The sequence below is a fragment of the Populus nigra genome, chromosome 4 (assembly GCF_951802175.1).
Source record: "Populus nigra chromosome 4, ddPopNigr1.1, whole genome shotgun sequence".
In the NCBI taxonomy this organism is placed as follows: domain Eukaryota; kingdom Viridiplantae; phylum Streptophyta; class Magnoliopsida; order Malpighiales; family Salicaceae; genus Populus; species Populus nigra.
Window position 1 is genome coordinate 7229448 of NC_084855.1, and position 17189 is coordinate 7246636.

The 17189-nt window shown below is 34.2% G+C and overlaps 2 protein-coding genes across 5 annotated transcripts; both read left to right on the forward strand.

Annotated features, from left to right (window-relative positions):
• Positions 1-43: 43 nt before the first annotated feature.
• On the forward strand, positions 44-3973 carry LOC133692809 (uncharacterized). 2 transcript variants are annotated; one of them, XR_009841994.1, is made up of 3 exons: positions 44-1293; positions 3281-3378; positions 3481-3973. XR_009841994.1 is itself a non-coding variant. In XM_062113956.1 (2 exons), exons 1-2 carry the CDS (start codon positions 65-67, stop codon positions 3485-3487), a joined length of 1236 nt encoding a protein of 411 aa, XP_061969940.1. In that variant the 5' UTR covers positions 45-64; the 3' UTR covers positions 3488-3973. The 2 variants fall into 2 exon arrangements, 1 of the variants encoding a protein (XP_061969940.1); XM_062113956.1 differs by lacking the exon at positions 3281-3378 and having other exon boundaries at positions 45-1293.
• A 5956-nt stretch (positions 3974-9929) lies between these two features.
• Positions 9930-12737, forward strand: LOC133692770 (F-box protein FBW2). Of its 3 annotated transcripts, none has more exons than XM_062113907.1 (4): positions 9930-10062; positions 10194-10241; positions 11181-11493; positions 11906-12737. In XM_062113907.1, the coding sequence occupies exons 3-4, from the start codon at positions 11186-11188 to the stop codon at positions 12561-12563; spliced, it is 966 nt and encodes a 321-aa protein (XP_061969891.1). In that variant the 5' UTR covers positions 9930-10062; positions 10194-10241; positions 11181-11185; the 3' UTR covers positions 12564-12737. The 3 variants fall into 3 exon arrangements, with proteins under 3 accessions (XP_061969891.1, XP_061969892.1, XP_061969890.1); XM_062113908.1 differs by lacking the exon at positions 9930-10062 and adding an exon at positions 10068-10086; XM_062113906.1 differs by lacking the exon at positions 9930-10062 and having other exon boundaries at positions 10093-10241.
• Positions 12738-17189: the final 4452 nt, after the last annotated feature.

The window sequence follows — 17189 nt, forward strand, 5'->3', positions numbered from 1 at the left end:
AGGCCCAATCATGTAGCTCCAGAACTCTTTCATCTCCGCGCGAGAAGCCTCCAAACTGAACTGCATGCAGCAACTTTTTCTTTCCTTCTTCCCCGCAGTCTCAGACTCCCTCCATTCCTGTACCAAAATGGAAAAACCCCAAGACCACAACGACCAGGAGCCTTCAAAATCCCCCTCAACTCCAGCATCACCTACATGCGCCTCCTCAACCAGCGTTAAATGCGCCGGCTCAACCTCCTTCCATCCACCACCCACGCAATCCCCTTGGTCAGAAATTTCCCCTCCTCCAACCTACCGCCCTATCCGTTCTCCGGCTATAAATCCGCCACCAAACACAAATTCCCAAGCCATAATCCTCGCTCCAGTCCCGCAATCCCAAAAGGTACTCACCATTTCCCTTCCTCACACCTTCCAAGCCCCTTCCAAAAAAATCCACTCCCCTGACGACATTCGCCAATTCATCAACTCCGATTCCTCTAAGAACTTCCTTGGCTTCATCGTCTCTCTCTCAGAATCTATACGGTCCCACAAAACCTCCGATTCCTTTCACGAATCCACAACTCTGAAAAAGATTGTGTCTATTATCGAAACCCTAATTCAGTGGACTGAAGAAATCCCTCCCGCTCAACAATCTTCTCGATACGGTAACATCTCTTACCGCACCTGGCATAACCGTTTGGTAGAAAATAGCGAGAGTTTAATGCTTCAGATTTTGCCCGAACTTTTAAAATCTTCAATGGTGGAGATCGTTCCTTATTTTACCGATAGTTTTGGTAATTCGAGCCGGATTGATTACGGTACTGGACATGAAACTAATTTCGCCGCGTGGTTGTATTGTTTGGCTAGGATGGGGGTTATAGAGGAAGTTGATTATCAAGCTCTAGTTTCTAGAGTTTTTGTTAATTATATTGAATTAATGAGGAAGTTGCAATTGGTTTATAATCTGGAGCCTGCGGGTTCGCACGGTGTTTGGGGGCTTGATGATTATCATTTCTTGCCGTATATATTTGGATCATCACAGTTGATTAATCATAAGTTTATGAAGCCCAAGTCTATTCATAACGAGGATATTTTGGAGAACTTTTCGAATGAGTATATGTATCTTTCATGCATTGTGTTCATTAAGAAGGTGAAGAAGGGGTTGTTTGCTGAGCACTCGCCTTTGTTGGATGATATCAGCGGAGTGCCTAATTGGAACAAGGTGAATAGCGGGTTGCTTAAGATGTATAGAGCAGAAGTGTTGGAGAAAGTGCCTATTATGCAGCATTTCCTGTTTGGGTCGCTTATTCAGTGGTATGTGTTTTTATTTCTCTTCCATAACTAATTGGTGCATTGGTCGTTCCATTCTAATTCGTGCGAATTAGGAGTTTATATAATGCAGTGCTATTAAATTTATTAGTGGAGATGAAAATGGATATTGTCATGAAGAATAGATATAGAGTACAGTGCATTTTTTAGCTTGGCACGAGCTGAGTTTATAATTGGCTATCTTACATGCATGGTGACTATTTCACAGGTTGCAACTGCAAGATTGATAGCTCTGTCTTTAATACATAGTTTTTCTTTTCTTAGAATACTTACTTGTTTTACTTGGAAGTAGTTTGTAGCCTTTGCGTTACACTTCTGATTCTTATTCACTTTGATTTTACATGCTGTGCGAATTGTTACTTTCTTAGCAGAATGTTTGTATCAATGTATAGAGGAGGTTGATTGCTTCAATGTAGGTTTTTATGTGTGTGATATCAATATGATATGAATTGAATAAGCTGTCTGCATGAAGTCTAATATCCAATAAAACCATCCAGCTCATGAGTCTTAAAGGGCAAGCAGCACTTTCCACTGCCTTAGCGTGATTTCTACACAGATCTCTAGTTGGAACTCTATTTCCTTGCCTAATGTTTGCTTCTTCAAGAATTTCTTATACTTTTCTCAAGTTCAGAAGGTCTACTTTGTTATTGTTATATTTTCCCTCCATCCTTCGGTCAATGTTTCTGGGGCAAGCTATTGGGAAACGATTTCTTGCATATTGTGTCTAGGTTTAGGGAGTTGCTTTGAAAGTTCGTGTTATTCTGGTTGATGGTGTTAAAAGTTTTCCATTTCATGTGAGGAAAACAATTTTTTGAAATGAAAGATTTTGTTGAGCAGTAAGATACCCCTTGAATGAATATACAATTGAAGTCATCAATTTATAAACCTGTTTTTAGTCTATCAAATTGTCTAGCTAATGCATTCATGTCTGGACCCAGTATCTCTTAAATGCTAGGTGCTGTAGCTAACTTGCCTTATTGTTAAGTGTCCTTGCATTTGATTGCCATAGCGTTGTTTGATATTTTCCACCTGGAATGTCTTTAGAATTTTTCCTGATTTATGGATTCCAATTCACTTCTTGACTGTGAGAACTTGCGTGGAGGATACTGGCTTCCTTTATGTTCCAGTGGAACAGTCTGATTTCATCAGCATCATTGTGGGGCAATAAAGAGCCAATTTTGGTTGATATCCTGTTCGCTTCCTATAGAAGCTTCCAACACCAGCTATTGGCAAGCATGGACATTAGTTGCTTGGAATTTAGAACCTCGCAGTAAATGGTGCTAGAACTTTCATGGTTTGTTAACTCGTTCGTGGCATGTTCAGCATGGTCCTTTTCATTCAAGATGGTGTCAAGATATACTTCTTCCCCACCTTTCCCCCCTTTTGGCTCCTTTATTGGCATGGATAATTAGAAGTTCTGATACCTAGCTTTTTCACCATTCTCTAAATATTTCCTCCTTCATTCAGTGTATGCTCTGTTCGAGATTGGTAAAATGACTTCATCAACTTGTCAAGCTGAAAATTACTTACCCTTGCATCATGCAGCTCTATAAACTTCACTTGAAGTAAACTGATATGTAATGTAACATGAGGCAGACCATGTTGCCTGTTTTGATTTGCCTAGTGACCACTTTTGTTCTTTTATAATTTAGTTGATATAAGCTTACTGACTCTGGCTAGACGAAACACTATGTACAACTTTCTGCCAATTATTACCAAGTTCATTGTGGGATCTCCATTTTATTCTTAAGGTTTCCTTAAATTGATTTCTGTAAAGATATTACCTTATTCTTGGAGATTGCTGACTTACGTTTTGGTTTAATGGTGTTGATTAGTTCACCTAATATGGTACCAATGTTACTCAAAACTTGGAATCAGAATCCATTTGGTTTTTTTTTTTCATTTTACCTCATAGATATGTGCTTGTATGTTATTGATTTCTTTATGATTAAAACAGTTAATTTTTTTTTAGGTCATTGCACTGCCAACTGTGACTTGGAAAGTATTTATGTAGTCTTTAATTGCCTCGCTTAGTAGAGAAATTTTGAATGGTATATGTTACTGTAGCTGGTATGTGATCTGTAATTTTAGCTTACTCTTTCAAAAGAAAACCTACTGTTGTTTATGTATATTGATTAATTTTATTTTTATTTTTTTGCCTTTTTCTTTCAGGGAGTAGTGCGTTTATCACGTATGATATGGAACCAAGAGGGTGGCTTCTCCACGGGGTTTCACCGTGATTCGCTACAGTAGACAGTTTAACAGGGTGGAAATATGATACTGCTGTGAACTCATTAAGCTATTCCTCTCTCTGTTTTTCTTTTCTTCCTATTTTCTTCCTAAAATGACCATGCAGATGATGCATTGTCAGATAATTATCTACCCGTTTGTTTTACTACATATGTGATGGTGGTGCAAATAATTGTCTGTCGAATGGTTGAGGGATGAAAGTCCAGTTTCTATCTATAAGTGTAGAGCAAATGGCATGCGAGGATTAATACGTTTCCTCCATTGTGTGATCGGGCTGATGGAGTGCTATACCAAATGTCGAGCTTGAATTTTCAAAGCCATTATACGAAAACGATCAATTTAAATGGGGGACTGTTTGTAAATATTCCCTGATTTATTTTCGATTGAGCAATTAATAATGAGGAATTGGTGTGGATGTAATTGTTTTTAAAGTGTTTTTTATTTTAAATTGTATTAAAATAATATTTTTTTATTTTAAAAAAATATTTTTAATATTAGCATATTAAAATGATTTAAAAATATTAAAAATATATTAATTTTAAAAAAATTTAAATATTTAAATTCCGGAGGCACAATGGACGAGGGGATTGATTGTGCCGTCGCAGGAGAACAGAACTGCACCGAAGGAATGAACCCCGAGTTCTTGGCCCAGAGGCCGTGGGTAAAAAAAGTGCTCTCTCCTTTTTGACCCCTTACTGCTGCCCGTCGGATTAAACAAGTCCAGTCAAAGGAGACTGCCCACCTGTCACCTTTATCACCCTCCAGCTGGAAAGCACCTGCTGACTCGCTCCTACACAACTTGAACGGAAGCGACCTCTTTTGGGGACGAGGGAGGAATGAACGGAAAGACTCTTGCTAGTTGCTTCTTTGTTGAAATTAAAAACTATGGTCTTTCTCTATTTTTTTTTTACCTCATCTTTTTTCTAAACGCTTTTTTACAACTCCTTCGCCTCACCTGCCTATCGGATTCCCTGTTCATAATTCACTGTGCATACCACTCATAAAACATCGTTTCGTCACTTTGCATTATTTTTGCCCCATTTTTACAGTTCAGTCTCTATAGTTCACAAAGTTTGTAATTCGTTCATTGAATATTATTTCTCGTTAAATTAACGAATGACTTTACAAAATAGAGTTTTAGCTTCTATTTTAACAAAGAAATTGAGAAATGAAGGAATAAAATTAACATAAAAGAAGAAGTGGAGTTTTAGCTTCTATTTATTTTACAATGTTTAAGTTCTTAAAGGCTGAGAAATGAGAGAGCGTTGAATAAAAAGTTGAGCTGGGAGAAAATTATCGGGTGGTTAGATTCTAGCCATCAATAATTTATATTTTATATTTTAATATTTATGAATTTAATTTTAAGAAACAAACTCAATAAAAATTGTTTTTACCTTCAATAATATTGAAAAATATAGAACTGGACTTGAAAAAAATATCTATTTGATTTGGTTCATGGAGTCGGGTGGTTAGATTCTAGCCATCAATAATTTATATTTTAAATCACTTCAATTCCTGCAAATATTAATTTAATTATTTTAGGTTTTTATTCAATAAATCACACTACTTATAAAAAACATGTGGCGTTGATAAGAAAATAAATTTTGACTATAAAAAATTATTTTGAATACCGTCATGTAGATTATTTGTGTGTCAACGTATTTAAATCTTGATCAATAATACTTTGTCATGTAATAAAAAAGTAAAACATACAATTGATCTATCTTGCCATGTATGCATATATATAGAGGAGGGGGGGGGCATTGAAATATTGTTGCTGAGTTAGAAAAGTGAGAAAAACTTTAAATCACAATTTTTTAGTATAGATTTTTTATAAATTATTTGTACTCAAACCAGTTAATAATTTATATCATAGGTTTTAGTTTAAGATTTATATTGAATATTTTTGAGTGAGATGTAAAAGCAAAAAAAAAAATCGTGTATGTTTAATCAATCGACATCAAAATCAAAATCCTTCAAATTGTTCAAAAATTCAAAATAATATAGAAGTTGAATTATGTATTATTTGAATTATTATTATCTTAAAACTAAAACATTTTTTAAAATAAAATTAAAAAATCAAGAGATGGTACAATAATATTTATTTAAAAAATCAAGAGCAGTTGAGAATTTAAATCTATATAATTTATATTTTAAAATTTAATTATTGTTTGATTTAATTTTTTTGATGAGAAATTCCTAAATTCAATTTTGATTAACGAAATAATAAATTTTGATACCGAGTTGGGAAAGGATACAATATTGTACAAATCATACATATTTTGGTTTTAATATTTTTCATGAAAATAGATCTTTTACTATTATTGATTAAACACAGTAAAAAAAATATAAATAAATATAATTACAGTCACTTTGATAATTAAATCAATAGACAGTGGATTGTATGATCAAATTAAAATTATGAGAAGAATAATCAAATCATTAAACAATAGATTGTATAATTAAATTAAGTTAAATTGAAAGATTAAGATTATATCACCTCGCAACACGGGGACATGCAACTGATTTATTATTATTATTGAATACAAGCAACCTCTAAAAGATTCTTGCGTGATCGGATCATTTGATACAACCTGTTTAAAAAATTGTTTAGGAATACGGTTTTTTTTTGCTAAATTTTAATATCATCTGTATGTTTTGGATCGTTTTGATGTGTTGATGTAAAAAATAATTTTTAAAAAATAAAAAAATATCATTTACATGCATTTCGGTATAAAAAATTATTTTAAAAGCAACTACTACCACACTGTCAAATATACCCTTAGAGGTAGTTATTACTAGTGGCACACTTTTTTTAACATGAAAAGCATGATTTGAAAATATTAAATGAAAACAAGATAATATAGGGAAAATTTTTTAATAAATTTAACTTTAGTTAGCATATTTAAAGCCTGATTATCAATAAATTAAATATTAAAAAATAAATTTAAATTTAGTTAGCATATTAAACTCATAAGTCGCTTGCAAGGTTAGGATAACTTTGTAAAAAAAAAAAAATTAAGGTCGGTTTTTAAACAAACTAAATAATTAAAAATCAATTAAAAATGTTTTAAAAAAATTAATTCAACCAGGGTTAACTTGATTAACCCAAAATCCGGTATATAAAAATAAGATAATTTCATGGAAAGAAAAGCGGTATAAATCACAAAGTCGAATGATGAAATTGATAAAAAAAAAATCTAAAAAATTGAAGGTCAAATCAAGCTAATCTTCAAAACCTGTAATTAAGACCATGAGATTGGGTTACTCCATAGAATGAAAAATAAAATAAATATCAATTAAAAGAATGAATACCAAATATAATATAAAAATTAAAAGAAATAAAACAACAAGGGACTAAATTAAAAGATAAAATAAATTAAGAAAATGATAAAAACAAAAAGAATAGTGGTTAAATTTGGTATAAAAACCAAATGGAGTAATATAGTAAGGGATAAAATTAAAAAATAAAATAAAGAAAGAAAAGAACAAGGAAAAACAACAATCAACAGATCGTGGTCAAATATGATAGATGAAAAAAAATAAAAGAAGGATAAAATTGAAAAAAAAATCTAATTTTATAAATTATTTTAAATAAAACAAATAATAAAAAAACATTGATCAAATATAAAGAAAACCCAAATTAAAGGGTTGACTTGAAAAATTAAAGGGGTTTGAAATGAGAATCGAGGAGGAGAGAGAAAAAGACAAAGTAGAGATCGGTCTTCACATACATCACCCAAGCACGGAGGGGCCGCCGAGGAGATTCTAGTGCCACCCTAGAAGACGACACTTGACTTTCGAGCGACACTGCACGGGTTGCCGGAAGTGGGGGCACCACCCATTCGCTTACGCATTGCTAGAGTGTGTAATGCAAACGACAATAAATTTTTAATAATATTTATATTTATTGAGATATCTAAACACCCTTCAATGCACTTTATTATAAAAACACGTTAAAAACATGAAGCCAACTTAGTAAATTTTGTTTTTAAGAGAGCCTTAGTCACCCCTATTGTTTTTTTTTTAAAAAATAAATAAGTAATTTTATTATGATAAAAATAAAAAAATAATAATCTACCCCGACTAATTTGATGATGTTAAATAAATATCGGGAAGAAACCATTTTTACCCCCTAATTTTCACTTTATTAGTTGTTACCTTGTACGGTATAAATATCATTACACTATAACAATTTACTTACAATACAGTGAATTTTGATTCACAGTAAAATACCGATTCCTTTAAATCATAAGCTAGACAGTAGTTGATACGGACAAATGTAAGATGACGAATGGTTACAAACAGTAAAATAAATTCAAATAGTGCGCCGATGGACTGAGCTTTCTACATCGTTACATACGGTCCCGATAAGAGGTGGACCATCTAAGATGACGTTCATGCACGCCGAAATAAATTTCAGGCAGGGAGAGATCGAATTTCCTTCTGAAGCTGTCGCTGGGACATGACGTTGACATAAACAATAGCACAGTGAACAGCCCTACACGGCCCCAACGCCACAAGAAAATCGGGGCTTCGCTCGTGGCCCATATACATGTGGAAAAACGAAGGGGTGGAGGCCAATGAAAGTACGCTCCTGTGAAGAGGCCTTGCGGCATAGGACTTTGTTCTTTAACTTTGCATCACCATGGCTCCCTGCAGGGTCACCTACTCTTTGAATATCTTCGAAGTTCGAACAGTATGTCTCCAGTGACCAGTCCAGTCCATTAAACAGTCAAATTAATGTTGCCGTGCTTCATATCCCAGAAATATGCTCACACCTGGGCGGATAAAAAAGGGCGGAACGCTGTTTGCTGTCGGCTGGGTTTTCAGATGCCATTATCTGGATAATTATTACCTTTAGTTTCTTTAAGAAATAAATCCATCTCCCATTCTGGTCGATTAGATGCCACCACTCAGCCGAACCTGGCCCATCTCACACGGGCCTTCAGGCTACTCTCTTCTCGAAACTCTTTAAGACGCGGCTCTTGTCGGTGCTCCTCTTTACAGGGCCCATTTGGAACTTGTAACTGTCACTCGATTTATTTATTTTGTCAAGGACCATGCACGGATACATAGTGCAGCAATTCTTTTCTTTTCGTTAACCAATAATACTATAATTTATATATTGCATTAAAAAAAAAAAGAATAATCATTCCAAGAAAAGAAACAAAGAGGTAATTTGATTCTTTTCACGTGAACCATTAGTCATGAGAGGATTGACAGGAACAATTCCATCTTTTTTATTTTTTAAATGCACGATATAAGGATTATATTATTTTAAAAATATATATTATTAAAAAAAATAATCAAAAGTAATTAGGTATTTTTTTTCTTTTGTACGCACAGTGAAGTTTTTATGATGTGCTTAAAAAATATACCTTTTAACATTATTTAATCCTTTTATATCTTCGAGGTACACTGTAGAGATTGTTTTACCTTTAAAAGTAAAATTTATCAAATTTGCATAAAAAAGTTTTTTTTATTTTCAAACTAGTTTTTTCAGTGAATAAAAAGTTGACAATATGGTCTTTTAATAATCATAAATATTATTTAAAATAATAATATCTAAGCATGCGATGCTATTATTTATTGTTTAAATACCACCTTTATGCTATTATTTATTGGAGCATCTTGTTTTGAGCTTTCCAATTAGTATCGCGCATGTTTAATGAACAGCAATGATTGATCTCCAATAAACTTTTTTTTTTTTTCCTTTCTTTCTTTATTTTCCTTGCTAAAATACACGAGGGAGACCACTGGTTAATCTAATGCTATCGTTGTCACCAGGACGAGCTTCACCCTTTTGAAGCTTTGTTTGTTCTGAAAGTAAAATAGGAGAAAAGTTACTTTTATAATCTGTAATCTTTATCCATTTTACTCGTGTTTAATTTAATCTTAATTATCACTCTTTTTTTCTTTTCTTGTTATTCTTACATTAGGATAATGAATGCACATTATTTTTTTAATGCAAAATTAGATTTGATATATAGTGGGATGGACCAATATTCCTGATATCTTTTTTTAATTATCACTGAATATTCTCAACACAAGTTTTTTATAGCATGATTGAGTTAGAAAGCATACCAATTAATATTAAAAAATATATATGAATTTGCAACAGAATATTAATTTATCTATAAGAATTAAAAATTATATTTTAACTGGTCATTTTAAGCATGACCGTATGATTAGTTAGGCTTTCAATTCACCGTAATGCCGAGATTAATATAATTTATTTATTTATTACATTTTTAATCAATTCGCTCTTAAATTTTACCTTCTTAAAATTCTTTACAAGCAGACACAGTCTGAAACCAAAGTTTCGAAGTGCTTGAAGATAGAACTAAAAGTCTTTTGTCACTTTTAATAATTTTCTTTCCCGAAAGGTACAATACATTGTTGCTTGTTTTTGAGCTCCCTACACAACCACTTGCCCTTTCACTTTATTGTTTTTACTCTTGTTGCTGCTGCTGCTGCTAGCATTGATGCTGTTCTAGTTAGGTGGGTAGATGGGTCTATAATCTTGTAGCTTTCTCCCTCCTTCTCTTGCTTCTCTTGTTCTCTATCTTCTCCCCTCTTTTCTCCTGCGTTTCTGGCGAATAAACCGGTGATTTTTTTTTTCCTTTTTGCAGAATCCAATTCCCGAAGAAAGAAGGAAAAGGAAAGTTCACTTCTTCCAGGTGTGTAAAAAACATGGCCCGATTTACCATTGTTTTTCTTCTCTCTGTATTGTTTATAAGAAAATGAAAAACTCTGGCTCGCCTGTTACTTTGGTCTGCAATGTAAAAAACACAATCAAGTGGTTTCACCAGCCAAGAACAGTTTTAGCTCAAACCTCATCACCCATCATGTTTTATGTGAGGTAGACTCAGCGGACACTGTAATGTGCTTGGATTTATCAATTGATGCATGCATTAGTATGTAGATGAGGTCTCTTGCGTTTCTGTCTTGCGAGTAAGGTTATTTTCTTTTCCAAGCAGTTTCTTTTTGAGGGTTTATCTGGATGGATCTGTGAAGGTGCTTTAAATGTTCTTTTTTATCTTTTAGATTTTTTAGTGTCTTTTGCCAGATTTTCTTGTCAAGAGTAGATTTTAAGTAATTTGTTACGATTAACCCAAATTTTGGTCCTTCTTTGTTATCATCAAGCCTCAAGGTAGCTTTTGCTTCTAATTTCTTCATTTGGTTAGTCCATTCTTTTCTCTTGCTGTTTTGGCGATTTATTTTTTTTCTCTTTCCTCTTCTCTCACCTTTTGCCTTGCATGCACTCTCTGTTGCGCTCTTACAATTCTGTAATTGTCAATTTCTTGTTCATCCTTACTGGTATCTCGTATAAAGATTACATCTTTCATTATCTCTAGCGAAAAGTAGATAGTAAGTAGAGATCTTCAACTTCTTCTCATAGTTTTTATCGATTCTTTGAATTTTGTTCAATTTCCAAGCAATTTCTCTTAAAATTCCTGGAGACGAATCCTTTTCCATTAAAATTCTTGAATGAGACCATAACGTCATTTTCATGCTTAAATAGGTTGCCTAATTGTTGATTTTTTTGCCCACTTCTCATATTTCTTTTTCTGTAGAGACAAATTTATCTAACTACTGGTTTAATTGTATGGAGTCAGGTTACATGGAAGAGGGAGATGAGTATCGTCGTTGGGATGAATTGATACCAGATGCCCTTGGGCTAATTTTCCGCAATCTTTCTCTCCAGGAGATACTAACCATGGTCCCAAGGGTTTGCAAATCATGGAGCAGAGCCGTTTCAGGGCCATATTGCTGGCAAGAGATCAACATTGAGGAATGGAGTACTAGGTGCCATCCTGATCACCTTGATCGCATGCTTCAAATGTTGATCACGAGAAGCTGTGGATCCCTCCGCAAACTCTGTGTCTCTGGACTCCACAATGATACAAATTTCTCATTCCTTGCAGACCAGTAAGCTGGACCTGACATTTTTGTAACACCCACGTGCTTTCAATTGACTAGATTATACTAGATATTTACAGTTCCAATGGTTATTCCTAGTCTTTCATCTTGCATTTAGAATTCTCAAATGATATTGGGAGTGCTTATCTAATTCTGATGCTTCATTGCTCATCTTTATTCTTAGAACTCTCCTTCATCTTGCATTTAGAATTTCAAATGATATAGGGAATGCTTATCTAATTTTGATGCTTCATTGCTCATCTTTATTCTTAGAACTCCCATTGGTATGCCCAAATTGTAGAGATGACTTTAACGTGCTTTCAATCACTTTGAGCCAGGCCCAATTTCCTTTCAATGCTGGTGTTCTTTGATCTGATACTTTGCAATATGGGTCTCATTTTTTTTTTCTTGTTTTTGCAAGTGCTGGTTCCCTCCAGACATTGCGGATTCCGAGAAGTGATATTAGTGATTCGATAGTTGAACAGATTGCTGGAAGGCTTTCCACTGTCACTTTCTTGGATGTGAGCTACTGTAATAAAATTAGTGGGCGTGCTTTAGAGGCAATCGGAAAGCATTGCAAATTGCTTGTGGGGCTGTGCCGGAATATGCACCCATTAGATACAGAAGGCTTGGAAGCCCAAGATGATGAGGCTTATGCCATTGCCACCACGATGCCTAAGCTGAAGCGCTTAGAAATGGCTTACCATCTTGTTAGCACAGAAAGTTTATTGCAGATCCTTTCAAGCTGTACAAATCTTGAGTTTATGGATTTGAGAGGATGCTGGAATGTGAACCTTGATAACAAGTTCTTCAAGGAGAAGTTCCAAAAACTGACAGTATTGGGGCCTCTTGTAATGGAGGACTATTATGAGGCAAATGATTGGGAAGAAGATTGCTCCGAATATTCAGATGATTCCGATTACTTGGCCTGGGGATTTTTAGCTGGTGACGGGGGAGACTATGACGATGACGAGAGTTATGATGAGATGTGGGATGATGAGGGAAGGCTGGAGGAACTTGAGCTCAGGTTCTATGAAGGAGCAGATGCTGGACTGTACGGTTGGCCTCCATCTCCATAGGTTCAGTTTCCACTCTTATCTTATTGTTCACTTTTCCTGTTTGTAGCACTAAATACCTCCACCTTCATGCCGTATGGATATAACTGTTTCGATAGGGATGAAGTTGTATGCTTTATGTCACCCCCTTGTTATCTGAATTTTAAGGAAAAGCGACGTGTTGCAAATTTGCAATGATATTTGCAGGCATGAGAAAAGCTCAGGAGAGATGGTCTCTCAATTTAGTTGAATCAAACTTTGAGAGAACTGAAAACCAGTTGCCAAATAGGTGGAAATGGGTACATGTCTTTTGAAATATCATTAGTTCGTGTCACAAAAGCGACCAACCGATTTTGGAATAGGAGAAGTGGCCCCAGTTGATAATTTTTGAAGGGTGATGGGTCCTGTCATTGATGATTTGTCCAGGTTGCTTTCCACTTAGCATGCACAGCTTAGGCTCATCCTTTAAAATTCAATGCTGCCATTAATATTCTTCAACCGTGTGATGCTCTGTTTCCCTTTCTTGTGTAACAATCACTGGATACCCGCCTCTGCAAAACGACCTCAGTCTTTTAGCTTTCCTATTTTACATTCTTAATCCTGGACTTTTGTTACATGTTGAATATTTTTTTTTCTTTCTGGCCGAGTCTAGGCTAAAAAGCTTCTCAGAACATGTTGAGTATGTGGAACTGTTTGCTAGATGCATCAGATCCACCACGTCGGTCATGGTTAACCGAGATTTAATTAAAGTAGCATCTTTTAATTAAAAAAGATAATGAAAAATGAAGTAACTAATATTGACGATGCCTTCACCTTCAATGTCCTTGCTGATTGAGAAGCATTCTTGGCATTCCAACCAGAGGTCTCAAGGGTTCATTTATGGGTTTCTTGGCCTTGATGAAGGTAGTTGGACTTGGCAGCAGCATGAAAGATGGCGAGGGAGAGAGTTGATTTTGTGCATGTGCGTAATTCTACTAGGAATGGATGTCTTTAATCTCTCAAGAGAGATGTTTGCTCTTTTATGTTTTGTTTAATATGCTTTTTCGTTGCTACATGAACTAGATTAATCATGAGGATTTCTAGTTCTGTACAAGTACCTAGTTAGTCACATGATTACATGTGATTTATTTCTTTGGATCTTGTACTTGACACCGTTTCCATCTTGAAGATTTCTCTTGAGATGAGAGCTAGAGTCTGGCTTGGTCCCTCTCAATTTGAGAGCTCACGGAATTCTAACCAAGCTAGAGTTGTGTATTAAAAGAACAGGAAAAAAAGAAGAAGGTGAAGGATTCTTTGTCCTTTTCCTTTTCTTTTTGCTGTAAGAAGTTTGGAGGTATTCTTATGAGATCCGAAAGAAGTGAAAGCAAATCAAGTGAAATATTTTGAATTGCCCATGATTTTTGCTCCCACGTGCTCCAATATTTAAAGAATCGAAGTGGCGATGGACCACAAGCTCTTTGTCGTTTTAACCACTTCACTTGCATGTATTGGGGCTTGTCCATCCCCAGGAGCACATTAAATTAAAGAAATGTGTATATATATATATATATATAGCGAGAGAGAGAGAGGGAGAGAGAGAGAGAGGATGGCAAGTGGGGCATCTTGATAATGCTTTGTAATAAACAGGCAGTGGTCCCTTGCCTTTGCATCTACCTTCTCCGTCCACGCATCACCTGCAATATTGCCCTACCAGGTTGAAAGAAGAAAACAAACACATGCACTTGCCCCGTGAAGAAGCTTACTGCCTTATTATACAATATACTGTGGCCCTCGCATTCAATATAAAAAAATATTGTGGATTGCATTGTTGCCTTACAATGCATTTTTCAGTGCTTATAGGGTTGGAAAAGTTCAATTCAGTCTTTAAAGTTTTTTGTTTTTACATTATTTGATTCTTATGTTTTGTTTTTACAAAATATAGTTTTAGGTGTTTATGTTTTAATTCTAAAATCTTATTTTTCTCGTTCTTGAATGTTAAGAGATGATAGAGAAAGTCATCAAAAAAGAGATGATAAATTAAATTTTAGGTTGGCCATAAAAAATATCGTTCTTGTTATTAACGAGTTTGTCTAAAAAAAAGAGTTTGATGAAGGTAAATTTACCTCATAACCATGCTGAAAAGTTAGATTAGGGATCGTTAAGTTTTTTATTTGTTTTGATTTTCAGTTTTTAGATTGATTGAAGGATCTTCTAGGGTTGAAAATGAAGAGTTTGAGGTTTTTAGAATGTTTTAAGATTTTTACATAGTTTTTACATCTCAATTACTCAAAACCTTATTTTCTAGGCTGGGATTTATTGTAATAGATGATACATCTATGTCTATGTGGACAACATATTATCCCATATTTTTTAAAAATATCTCGTGCAAGAACTTTATTCTTGGGCTCTCCATCATTTTCTGCTTATTTATCTAATCATTTAATTTTTTTTATTTATAGTGAAATTCTCCTCAAATAAAATTATAAAAATAATATTTAAAAAATGATCCTATCACGTCATGTTTTTTCAATAAGATTAGAGTTTTTGTGATAATATTAATAATTATTTTATGAATTGAACCTAATTTGAAGAATTGTTTTTTAAACAGAATATTCAAAATAAAATATCTATTGTATTACTTTTATGGTAAATTCTCTCTATATATAGTTTTATCAAGTTACTTGTTATTTTATTTTTTATACATTCGTGTGAAAAATATAAAGGCATGTATTTTTATTGAAATTTTCTTTTCAAGTCACAATTAGTTTTTTTTTAAGAATCATTTTTCTAATAAAAATGACATGTTTTTGTGAAAAATAAGAAATAAAAGAGAGTTTTGATTAAAAAAGTATATGTGTTTTCTATTTAATTTAAATAACTAGGATTGCCACCGTTATTTATTTTAACTGTCTAGAACATTTTTAACCTGACACGACCCTCTTTTAACCCTTTTGGTTTTCAAGTTTTACAGGAGGCAAAATGGGAATCATGTGTGATGTGTACACACACACACACACTGCGTATAAAGACAAAGGCCCAATAATTTTTAACACATGAAACAATGGTCCCGCTTATTAAAAGACAAGATGCAATCATCAATGAGAAGATTCGCTTGCTTTCGCTCCCTTTTTCTCCTTTTCTCCTTTGTTTTCATTGTTATCTGCGAATCTCAGTCAAAGAAACAAACTTGGTCGAACAAGTTCATCACAAGAACAAGAGAGAAGAAAGTAGAAGTACGCCCAGCTTTACATTCATAATTAATCGTCTTTAAGTTTTGTTGCTCTCGATTTTAAAATGTGTGGATTTGGACAGGAAGCAGCTGGACATACCTTGCATCGTATTCCGAAATACGAGGCTTCTCTCGATCGCAAGAAAAGAGAGTCTGATTCACCGTTCATCGTCATCCAATGTTGTGAGCGTTATAGATTGGAGGAGCTTTGCGTTGGGTGTGACAGGCATATGTGCAAAGAATGTAATTAGTTTTTTTTATATATATATATAGAAAAAAGCATATTCTACGAGGATTACTGAGTACAAAAAACAAGATTGTGGGACCTTTTTATATTTGGGGCCAGGCCCTCGGCCCTCCTGGCTTGCCTCCACCCCTAAATAAAGCGATCCTTGTGGGTGAATTAAGTTAGCCAGGATTCAACTGGATCTAGTTTTATATTTGCCGACACCATGGCTGGATGGACCCGATGCAAGATGGCAGAGGCCACCTGCCCATTCTAATCCTCAGAACTCAAGAAAGTCTTGCGATCGTTTCGCAATGTTGTTTCCTTCCTTTATGAAGCGATGATCGGGACTTGTCAATAGAATTTCAGAAAGCGACCGGTCGTATTTTTTTAAAATAAAAAAACTAAGGGTAAATCCCATAAGTTAAAAACAGTGTATATAATATTAAAATTAATTTGTAATGAGTTGACAAATATAATATCCAGAGATCAAATTTTATAAAAAGAGTCCGAATATGTTTTTGATATCAGTTTTTGAGAATTGAAATCTTCAGCCATTGCCGCATCTTTTCAAAACCAATTATTGGTCTTTACATTATTTAAAAGCAAACAATCTTTCTATATTTATTTTCAAATTTTTGAAACAAAAATAGAAAAGAAAACTACGGTAGTACCACACAAAGTTATGGAATTGCGGCAGGCAATAATCCACAGGGGACCTAAGATGAAATGAAACCTTTTGGTCCACACAAAGTTTTGTACCATACAGAGCCAGCCTGATTTTTCTTCATTGTAAAAAAAATATGATATTTTATGGAGCATCGTTTTATAATATATGTAAGTGTTTGAACTTTATGTTAAAAGCTTGTAATTTATGAATTTTTTAGATTTTAATTAATTTAGTTATATATTTATATTATTTTGCACTTACTCGAATTGAATCTTGTATCCTTCCTGAAAACACGGGAAAGAAAATAAATAACAAAGAAAAAAATAACAATTGCTGGTGTATTTTCTTAAGAAGACGTAAAAAAAAAAGAAGAAAAAAGGACATCCTGCCTCTCCGAGAGTGGGGAGGAAGAAGAAGGACTACGGGTGGTTTGATAGGGATAGTTCTTTAATGAAAAACGAAGGATATGAAAGAATGCGGGGCTGTCGCCCAGATGCAACTGGCTTCCGAACAATTTGAGCCAGACATTCTAGCCAAGCCCGAGCA